We start from the raw sequence: 12,107 nt of genomic DNA, 5'->3' as shown, positions 1-12,107 counted from the left end.
ATAACCCGACATTTTAATGTTATTAAAACGTTTTACCAAAACCAAAAGCCAAAATATAACTTATTTAAAACGTTTTAAAAACGTTTTTTGTGTTTGCTGGGTAAAGACCTCTTTACAGCACTACGTAAAGTTGGAGTCAATGAGGGATATGTCCAAATTCTTGAGGGCATCTACACAAATGCCACAGCAAAAATCCACATTGAAAATGATGTTTCAAAAACAATCCAAATTCAGCGTGGTGTGAGACAGGGAGACACAATGTCCCCTAAAATATTCACAACAGCAATGGAAGATATATTCAGAAAGCTGAACCTACAGGAGAGGGGGATCAACATTGATGGCGAGAAGCTTACTGATCTGAGATTTGCAGACGATGTAGCTTTGGTGACAACATCAGTAAAGGATATGGAGGTCCAGTTAAATGATCTGAATAAAGGAAGCAAAAAGATTGGACTGAAGATACACAAGGGCAAAACTAAATATATGACAAACCACCAGTTAGAGGACGTCATTGTAGTTGAAGGCGATGTTATTGAAAGGGTGGAAGGATGTAAATATCTTGGCCAAACAGTGAAGATGGAGGACAACACCAGGGAAGAAGCTCTGATCAGAATAAAGGCAGGTTGGAGTTGCTTTGGAAGATTCAAAGACATTCTATGTGATAAAAAGTTACCAATGTATCTGAGAAGTAGAATGTTCAACCAGTGTGTATTGCCAACAATGACATATGGGGCAGAAACGTGGACAACAACCAAGTACCTGGAACAGAAACTACAAACAGCCCAAAGAGCAATGGAAAGGAAGATGCTACACATTACCTTATGGGATAAAATCAAGAACACTGAAATAATTATAAGACGTCAAACTCAAGTCAAAGACATTATGGTGAAACTCAAAGAAGCGAAATGGAGATGGGCAGGTCACCTGGCACGAAGGGAAGATAACAGATGGACTAAACGGCTAACAGAATGGCAACCAAGAACAGGCAAAAGATCAAGAGGAAGACAGAAGAGGAGGTGGCGTGATGACATTACTGCCTACATGGGACCTACATGGACAAGAAATGCAAGAGACAGAGAACAGTGGAAGAATCATGAAGAGGGCTACGTCCAACAATGGTCGAACACAGCCTGGTGAGGTGAGGTGAGGTGAGGTGAGTATAGGGCCCGGGGTTTGAATAGGCCTACTTGAATATACGTAATGAGTAATGACATTGGAAAAAATGGGTAGGCCTAATGGTGAATCCAACGGACGAGGACACAAAACACATGGATCAATAAATGATATTCAAGAGAATACCTTGAATATGAACAAGCTAGAAAGAAAAGAGCAAAGAACACCAACTTGACGTGGGGAAACAAGTAAAATACAGACCATTTTATAATTTTATAGTAGGTGCAGTAGTGAGCTGTAGTGAATGCAAGTAAGATCCAGAGTCGGATACACTGGTATGTTAATAATATTTTGTAAGCCAAGTGGTTGGGTTGTCTTAGTCCGACGAGTAGGACCTGTTTTTTTTCTTAGTTACCAACTATACTCTAACTCTGCGGATCGCTCAAGAAAGATTAACCACAAAAATACACTAACCGCGCCTATTGCGTTTTAATATGCTAATAACCAATGGTCGATTATCGCAGAAGCGCTATAAGGACATGATTGCATAAGTTCATCCCTGCCTCCAGACTAGACCCGGGTCCAGACCCCTTCCAGCAGGCCGCGCTGCCTTCCAGAAGCTTCCAGACCAACCCCCTCCGCCGCGGCGCGGTCACTGGACTTTCGCGATTCGTCTTTCTTGCACCATGTGAGATAGTGATCATAGTGTGAAATGAGTATAGTCTGGTAACTTAGAAAAAAAGGTCCTACTCGTCGGACTAGGTTGTCTGAAGTTTAGAGATCCGCTCGCTCAAGTTTCTTTCGCATGAAAGTGTCACGAGTCTTTGGGGGTTTGTCAATACACATGACAGATATGTGATTGGCAGAATGTCCTGGGAGGTTGAAATAGTATTTCTGTAAAAGGCACTAAAAAAAACAGCCAGTCAGTCTGGTTTCCATTCTGCAGTCTCTCCCACTTACTGCACTGACTTGGCAATTAGCACATGTGATGATGAGGTAGATCACATTCTCACCGTCTGACAGTCGAGGTGTTTGTGGATGACAATGACATGACTTTCACCTGTAGAAGAACTGGTGAAAGACGACCCTTCCTTAGTGCGACTCCCCATAGCTTCAGAGTGGATCTCATGTTTACATCATGCCCTATATGAGCCACATGCAACAGAACCGACAAGCGGCTACGGGACGCCAGGTAACGGTATTTTCTTGTCAACCCTAACCCTTATAACCCTATAACCCTAACCCGCGGTTAGGGTACCCTGACCCTAAGTTACCCTAACCCTAACCCTAACCCTAACCCTTTTGAACTACTACTTACTGTGTAACAACAATAGGTTACCTGGCGTCCACGCGTCCCTTAGCCGCTTTATCTAAGCTTATCTATAGGAGGCCTCGCGGAGGGGGTTGGTCTGGAAGCTTCTGGAAGGCAGCGGCCTGCTGGAAGGGGTCTGGACCCGGGTCTAGTCTGGAGTCAGGGATGAACTTATGCAATCATGTCCTTATAGCGCCTGGGTATAGCGCTTCTGCGATAATCGACCATTGGTTATTAGCATATTAAAACGCAATATTTGCAAAATCTCAATCTCTGATTTTTGCATTTGCCACATCAGATCTTTTCAAGCTCCGCAAGCTTCCGCAGCAGCTTCTATTCTGCAAGTTTTACTAGTTGCTATCATTGAAATTCAGTACCACTTCTAAAAAATTGAGAACGTTGTTTTGTTTTGTTTTGTTTTGATGTTTTGCTTTTCTTTGCTTTTCTTTTCTTTGAGCTTCTTTGCTTTGCTTTGCTTTTCTTTTCTTTACTTTGCTTTGCTTTGCTTTGCTTTGCTTTGCTTTGCCTAGCCTTGTTTTGGGGTGTGTTTTTTTTTGCTTGTTTTTTTGGTTTTTGGTATTATTTTGTTTGCTTTGTTTCGCTTTGCCTTGTGTTGTTTGGTTTGGTTTTGCATTGCTTTGCTTTGTTTTATTTTGTTTTGATTTAACAAAATAATTTGATATAGTGTTTTGCTTTGCTGCTCTTCTTTGCTTTGTTTTGATTTGTTTTGATGTAATATTTAATAAAAACATTTGATTTTAGTGTTTTGCTTTGTTTTACTTATTAGCTTTGCTTTAATATGTGAAGCTACAGATAGCCCATGTGCTTATAACTGCTCCTTCGTCACAAACGCTTTGCTATAGCTTTGTTTTGATTTAATAAAAACATTTGATTTGATAGTGTTTTGCATGATTTGCTTTGCTTTGCATTGCTTTGGCTTGTTTTATTTTGCTAGTGCTTTTGCTTTGCCTTGTGTTGCTTTTTTTTTTGTTTTTTGTTTTTTTGTTTTTTTGTTTTGTTTTGATTTGATTTGTTTTGCATTTGCTATGTTTTGCTTTGCTTTACTTTGCTTTTGCTTTGTTTTACCTTGTTTTTGTTTTTGATTTTATTTTGCTTTGCTCTGTTTCATTTCAGTGCTTTGCTTTGCTTTGTTTTATCCTGTTTTAACAAAACATACAGTGTTTGTTTTATTTTGCTTTAGCTTTGCTTTATTTTGTTTTTATTTAACAAAACCATTTGATTTTAAAGTGTTTTGCTTTGCTTGCTTGCTTTGCTTTGACAAAATGCCTGGACCAAAATACATTTGACAATTGCTTCCTTTGTGATTTGTAACACGATGTATTAGAAAACGTTGATGAAACGAACCGGCAACCTTATCAATTTTCAACATGGCGTCCGTCATGGCAGGAATCTGTCGGAACGGGTGTAGATTTTTGCACAGAATTCATCCAAATATTTCTCAAGTTTCACGTAATATCAGCATTTCACAATGCTGCGCTTATAGTTCAACTTCGAAGAAAGTGGAACAGTCAGAATTTGTCTTAGGAAGGCAGACTGTACCCGATCCAAAACGCGTTGAAGAACTAAAACAGGAAGATCTCAGAGATCCTCGCATAGAAATCACAGATCCAAACGATCCAGTAAGTTTTCATGCATGCCATGATTGTACAGTAATGCTGGTTTCATACTTTCTGCCGCTGAGCGGCGTGATGTTTCATCATGCCGCTTGCGCGTTTTTGCAAGCGGAGCGGCACACCACGAACGAACTACCCCATTCATGCTGTACGAAGTTCAAGTTATAGCCAAAATACATGAATAACAAATTCTCGATCAGACATGAGAGAATGTACCTTCTGCGTCAGCGTACTTGTCATAGAATAACACGATCGCGTGACCTGCATGACAGAACCTTGACCTTGCCTAGCAACGACCGTGTGATTGGTAGATTGGTAAATTCTCAAAAGCTGTGTTTGCGTCGTAAGCGCCTGTCTTTTTTGCGTAGTACGCTAGACGCAAATAACTGCTTACCCAAGTTGGCTCTCATGATCGAGAATTTAATATTTTGGCTATAGCAATTAAAAGGATCCAGTTAGACATGTTAGTGGCATGACTCGGTCTCATAACTTAGTGCTCAAGAGATATTGTTGGCGCTCAGCACTGCTCCAAAAGACCAAATCGTATTTTGTTGTCATACGTCACATGCACACTCACAGCGGCACTGCTCCGAGTTGATTTGAATTCAACTCCCAGCGATGCTGCCGCTTGAGCAAAGCGGTGGAGTGTGATCGATATATCGGCTTGCCGCTGGTCACCGCAGCGTTTCTGGTGCAAATTCTGCGCAGTGAAGGAAATTCATCTTCAGAAGTTCCGAGCAGCAAGCGGCAAGAAAGTATAAAACCAGCAAAGGATTTTAAATGAATGAAAATGGTTTGATGAACATTCATGACAATGCACCCACATGGTCTGGAGGTGACCAGACTCATAGGGGAAACTGGGGTAATTGTGGCCCCCTTTTGCATTTTTACCATGTAATTCTTTAAGTATGAACTGGAGAAGTAAAATTTCTGCATGAGTGGATAGAGGCAATGGGTACCTATAAGATGTGATAAATATTTTGGAAAATATATTACAATTTGCATAATAATTAACATAATGTTTTAGGGCCACAATTACCCAAGCCGGGTAATTGTGGCCCTGAACAAAATAAAGAATTTAAAAAGTATTGTGAATCCAGTTCTTCCTGATAACTATTAAGGGGTACTACACCCCTGGCCAATTTTGTGCCTATTTTTGCATTTTTCAAAAAATTATAGCGCATTGGTGACAAGTAAGATATGTATATTATAGGGGCAAGGACTACAACTAATGTTGGCCGATACCGATATCTGTGAATCGGAGATCGGTGCCGATATGGACTGCATCGGCCTTGAATCTGAATCGGCAGATGAGCTATCAGCTGCCGATCTAGCTTACCGATCTCTGAACTTGACAGTAATAAAAGTACACAACAATTCTTTAAGCTTACCATTACTTTCTTATGTAACATTACTACTATTTAATGCCAATATATTTCCAAAAAACGTTGTTACCCCCGCAAGAATCATGTCGTATTGTCGTTTCATACTGTATTTTATGTATGTATCCACCCTTTGATAGACCGAATTAAAATGTAAACAAACAATCACGTGTCTCACTGTCTTGTGCTTGCGCTTTTGTCGTCATGACTTGTTGCAGTTTGACATCTGTAACCTTTTGCACATACCGCAAACATTAGGGTGCATCATGCGCCCCTTTTTTCAGTGTTTTATCTGTCCCCAGTCTAAAAAGTTTCCATTTGGGACTTTGGGTAGAAAACATCACCAGTAAAATTTTAGGTAAATTGAAGTTGGTTTAGGTGGGCCACCGTGCGTTTGAAATTTTCAACTGCAAGGTTGCCGAATTCGGCAGGTTTAAAATGGAAAAATGCTGAATTATAGTCTTTAAGTCCAATTAAAGTGGCCAGGTTGTCATAATAAGACTCACATATGTGATTTTGATAATAACAATCCTAAACAAACCTATTTTAAACTACCATTTAAAACACTATTTTTGTACTATATTGTGTACAGATTTAATGCCACAAAGTACAATATGACAATGGCAATTTGACCTCCCTGGAAAATCTCAATGAAGTATGTCAGCCAGTATAGCTCTTCATTGTCCAGTTATTGGTTGTCTGACTTAACCCATACCTAAATATAAAAGTCACAACTCATTCAGTTTCTTAGCAATTGACCCCCAAACTTGGTATTTGGTCATATTTGTACAGCACGGTAATACAGACCAATCTATGCATAAGATGGCAATTTTACCCCCTGGAAAATCTCAATGAAGTATATATGTCAGCCAGTATAGCTCTTCATTGTCCAGTTATTGGCTGTCTGGATATTACCCTACTCAATACAAAGGAAAGGTCAAAACTGATGTAGTTTCTGGGAAAATGACCAACTTGGTACTCTGCAGCAAAATCCCAAATTCCGCACTTTTTACCCGTTTTTGTGGAGGTTTGTCAAGACGTTAGAAATACAACATGAAACAAGTTGTGTATGGCCCTGTGAGAAGATACTAGATACAATTCATGGACTTGACATTGATATTTATTTGTTCCCTGGTTTCCCACTACTTACAAACTTAACCCAAAAAAACAGGACCCCATAAAAAGGGTCCAGCTACAGAACTTGAACATCTTAATATCTCAATGCGACCGGTATGAAATTCTATTTTATTCCCCATGCAAAAGGAGATGTTCTTAAGTTCCTAAAATGTATGTTTCATTTTGTATATTTCTATAGTCTTGATAGTAAACAAGCCCCCACAAAAAGCGAAGAAGTGCAGAATTTGGGATTTTGTTGCATGCCGAGTACCAAGTTTAGGGGTAATGTTTTTCAAATATCGGTAGTCGGTACTGTAGATGAGTTTTGACCTTTGTATTGGGTAGGGTATTAAATGTCCAGACAGCCAATAAAAGGACAATAAAGAGCTATACTGGCTGACATACTTCATTGAGAATTTCCAGGGGGTCGACAAATTGCCATCTTGCAAATTGCGGCATAGATTGGTCTAGGTAATACTAATACTGTAGGCCTACATTTTACAGAAACTGAATGAGTTGGGACATTTATATTGGGTATGGGTCATATCCAGACAACCAATAACTGGACAATGAAGAGATATACTGGCTGACATATACTTCAATAAAAAAGTTTAGGGGCATCAAATTGTCATCTTGCTGATTGCAGCATAGATTGGTCAGTAATACTGTCCAAATATGTCCAAGTACTAAGTTTGGGGGTGTCAATTGCTCAGAAACTGAATGAGCTGACTTTTATTTTAGGTATAGGTTTAGTCCAGACCACCAATACTGGACAATGAAGAGATATACTGGCTGACATACTTCAGTGAGATTCTTCAGAGGCGTCAAATTGCCATCTTGTTGATTGCGGCATAGATTGCATGGTCAGTAATACTGTACAAATATGACCATAAGTATCAAGTTCGGGGGTCAATTGCTCAGAAACTGAATGAGTTGTGACTTTTATTTTAGGTATAGGTTAAGTCCAGACAACCAATAACTGGAAAATGAAGATATATGCTGGCTGACATACTTCATTGAGATTTTGCAGGGGGGGTGCCATATTGTACTTCAACGGCATTCATGCATTATGCACAACACAATACTTGCAAATAGTACAAAAAATAGTGTTTTAAATGGTCAGGTAGTTTAAATTGGGATTGTTTAGGATTGTTATTATCACATCCACAGTACAGGAATCTTATTATGACACTTTGACCACTTTAATTGGACTTAAAGGCTATAATTCAGCATTTTTCCATTTTAAACCTGCCGAATTCGGCAACCTTGCAGTTAAAATTTTCAAATGTCCGGTGGCCCACCTAAACGAACTTCAATTTACCTCAAATTTTACTGGTGATGTTTTCTACCCAAATGGAAACTTTTTAGACTGGGGACAGATAAAACTTTGACAACAAGGGGCGGATGATGCACCCTAGCAAACATTGCTGTTGTATTTATCAATTGAACTTGCACGCTCGCGGGCAAAGACTAATATTTTCCAAAAATAAAGCCTGCCATCATTGGCCAAGGATCTGTGAATTGCCCATATACCTACCCCTCCAGTAACATACGGGAATTCCATTAGCTCTTAAGTCATAACTGAGCATGCGCGATCATTTATTTATAGACGGTCGCCACATTGTCAATATTAAAACTAGTGGCATAGAACTACAAAACCGTACGATGGTACATCATTTAATGGATTAATGATTAAACTTCCGACAATCGGAGGCACTGAGTGAGTAACGCTGGGACTTGGGGTGTAAAATGGTATTTTATTTGGGTTGATATTGACATAAAAAAAAACAAAAAACGGTCATCATATTACATAGTTACAGGTTTGGGGAATTAAGCTTTGACTGTTAACATTACTGGGGCCCGACTTGAATGAACTTGTACTGGTTGTAAAATAACATTTAAGGAATCTGAATCGGGATCGGATCGGCCCGATCTGCTAATTTTCAGATCGGAGATCGGCAGATCCGATCTTGGGTTGGATCGGCCAACACTAACTACAACTACTGCACTGAAAATTCAGCAACTCAAGTCAAGTAGATATTGATTTATTTATCAAATATTGGTTTTCCCTCATTTTTGACTGTAACTCCACAACTGTTGTCTGTGCTGAAATAAAATTTCCAGTGCAGCAGTTGTAGTCCTTGCCCCTATAATATACATATCTTACTTGTCACCAATACTCTATAATTTTTGAGAAAAATGCAAAAATAGGCACAAAATTGGGCAGGGGTGTAGTACCCCCTTAATAACATGTTTTATAGTCATTGCAATAATTCTAGGCCATTTGAACTGGTTTATTTTCCAGAGAAAGGCATTTTAAGGCATTTTGTAAAATACTTGTTATTATGCTAATTTTTGCAGGCCGAAACTGCGGCCGGATCTGACTGTTCATTATACTTCCTTGTTTTGACTTGAAAACATACTAAATATGTCTTTTTTTGTTTCAACAATGACCCCAAATGGCTAATTTGATTAACATATAACAGATTAATGACCAAAATAGCTTTTTAGCTAGGGTCAGATGCAAGTAATTTGCATAAGACATGAACAGGGGCCACATTTACCCCAAGCCGGGTATTACATAATATGCAAATTTAGCTCATTAAGTAAAATTTTTTTATAAAATTGTTATATCAATGGGAACTGTTATGATTACCTTTCATGTCAAACACATACAAAATAGTCAGTGATACAACCAACAAGTACCACCCCTATGAATAAAAAGTGGACTTGCCACTTTTTAGAGCCATTTGCGATGTCGCTTCACTAATTAGACCCCCTCATAAAAAATTTAATGCTATTTGAATAATTTTTTCACCAAACAGTAACATAAAGATTAAAGACCACTCTTTCATACAATACAAAGTTAAGTCACCTAGACCAATGCTTTGTATAAAGACACCCTGATAAAGACAAAGGGGCCACATTTACCCCGGGGCCACAATTACTCCAGTCTCCCCATATACTGGATACATTAATTAAGCACACAAATTTTATGTCTGATGACTTTTTGCAATAAATGGACATTAAATATTCGTAACTACAGTGGAAACTCATTTATATAACGAAGTTGTCAGGGACAGAGAAATTAGTTCTTTACATGTATATCCAAATTTCGTTATATCAGGGTTGTATAAACAATAAATAACAAAAGAATTTTGTATCTTGGTTCTGGAAAAATACTTCTTTATAACAGGGTTTTTTCTTGTATCAGATTTCGTTATAATGAGGTTTTACTGTATTATAATATTTACCATCTTACCCTGAAGTCGAAGTCTGGTTATTATAGTCCCATTATAATGTGAAAACTGCCATCATAGTAATACCATGAGAGGACATAAGGCAGGACTGCTAAGAATATATGCAATTTTGGAGGCCAAAATATGCACCTTGATTTTCAAAAATATGCAATTTCCCAAAAAAACGCAATTAAAAAAAAAAAAAAAAAAATGCGAATATGGAGAGTCCCTGCATCTGAAGAAATGTGCTGATATCATCATGGTTGATTTAAAAAAAAACAATTTGGAAAAAAAAACCACTAAAAAATCACACAAATGCATTGGTTTTGTACACATTTCTATTGGGGCCTATATCTTCTGAAGTGACCATAAATTACATATAAATTTTTGCCCTTTTTGAATTTTTTGGTGATTTTGTTTCCCTTTTTTTAAAGATTTTTTCCCAAATATCAAAACACACATTTGGAGCCAAAATACACAAATTGCGCCGCAGATAATGCAATTGCGTATTCTTAGCAGCCCTAACAAAAAGGACATAATTCAAAGTTGAAAGTATGCATTTAGCAGTGTATAATGCCCGATGTTATTTTCAACAACATTGACAAAGTTCATTGAAATCATCAAATTGTCAATGTTCTTGACATGAAAAGTGAATTAATTAGTAATTTCTAACCACTTCATACTTTCTTAATTAATGGAGGGGACAAAATTACAACCAAAGTGGAATCATAGTACACTGCTAAAAGTGACTGATACGTGATTGGTACATCATACATGATTTTAAAGCTTTGAAGTAAAGATTTCAAATGTCACAGAAGTCGGAAACAAGATGTATTGTGATAGAGAATATAAACAACTGCATAGTCTCTATCACAAGGCATTGTATTAAAACTGTAGAGGAAATGTAACAGTGGTATTTCTGACTGCAATTATTGCACAAGTGCCGTTTTAGACATGGATGAGAAATAGTGGTTTGGGTTTGTAGTATTATCAGAAATATGCCAATAAATGATTTTTTTTCTCATTGTACGGGTCACATATAGTCACTGTTTTGTATACTGTGTTTTTCTCTTTCAGCAATATGAAAACAAAGGTTACTATAACGATTCCCATTGATGATGCTTATACCAGCAAGGTTGTCCTATTCTCTACTCTGTCAATCACTTTTGTTGGAATATTTTTCTATTGCAAATATATACCAGATTTGTAAGTATAAAGTTTGCTTTTGAATTGATATTGAAGTTTATTCTTAAATGTTTATTATGAATTTGTTTAATATCCATTGTTCAAATCAAAGCAAATAGAATAGTGCCATAAATTTTTATCTGAACAAGTTTATGCAGCCAATTTTTGTTGATGAAGGTGGTTAGGTGGTGGTGGTGGTTTAAAAAAAAAACCAGGACACTTAAAACACCCTTTGGTTATTTGAAGACCGAATTAAAAAGACTAGTCTGCGTATGACATCCTGTCAACCAGACAAAAAATGCTGTACTGCGCAAGTCAGCAACCAATCACGTTGCACCTTTGCCGTGACGTCAGACACAAACTAGTCTTTTTAATTTGGTCTTCAATGATAGCACCTTGAAAACAGAAACTAAAGAATACCAATCAGGATTGTTGGTGTCTAATCTTTTAATTTGTTAAGAAAAATTTGATTCTTTATATCTTTTGTGGTCTGGGCTGTGCGTATCGCGTACACGAGCTTAAACACACAGGCAATAAACAATCACGCTGATTGGCTGATCAAGGGTCTTGACAACAAGTTGTCAGCACCGCAGAAAGGGAGGAGCCGGCCCTCGCCACTTCTATGCGATATCCGTTCACCAGCGTGTACCTGGACCACGGAAGAAATGAAAAATGAACTTCTGTGTACTTACCTGCATTTATGAAAAGTACACAATAATTTTCAGAAAGAAAAAATCAGTGTAGATTTTCGTTTTAATTTGCTTGCTTCTTTTTTTCTGTCAATTTGATTGTTTGTTAAGTTTGTTTTGAGACACTCAAGATTATCAAATTCTAATTTTAACGTTTCCCAATTTCTCCCTTTACAGGAGACAAAGAGATTGGTCAAGAAGAGAAGCATTGCGGGTAATGGCAGAGAAGGAAGCAGCTGGAGAGACGCTACTGATTAATCCCGATTTTATCCCGTTAGATATGTTGATAGTACCAACAGATGAAGAAATGGATGCAGTGGAGAATAGGAAAAAATAATGTATGCCTGGCTATGCCTAGTGTGATCCTTTCAATAGACTACCTTGTATATATAACATGATAGGATATTATTGCCAAGTCTCCAAATGCCTCATTTTAT

At 37.8% G+C, this 12,107-nt stretch overlaps 1 protein-coding gene across 1 annotated transcript; it reads left to right on the top strand.

The window, feature by feature from the left end:
• The first annotated feature begins 258 nt into the window (after window positions 1-258).
• Window positions 259-12,007, top strand: LOC140147294 (uncharacterized). Its single transcript, XM_072169073.1, has 3 exons — window positions 259-497; window positions 10,874-11,002; window positions 11,848-12,007. Exons 1-3 carry the CDS (start codon window positions 259-261, stop codon window positions 12,005-12,007), a joined length of 528 nt encoding a protein of 175 aa, XP_072025174.1.
• Window positions 12,008-12,107: the final 100 nt, after the last annotated feature.

Source organism: Amphiura filiformis, chromosome 3 (genome assembly GCF_039555335.1).
Source record: "Amphiura filiformis chromosome 3, Afil_fr2py, whole genome shotgun sequence".
NCBI classification, from domain to species: Eukaryota; Metazoa; Echinodermata; class Ophiuroidea; order Amphilepidida; family Amphiuridae; genus Amphiura; species Amphiura filiformis.
This window is presented reverse-complemented; position numbering and strand designations above follow the sequence as displayed.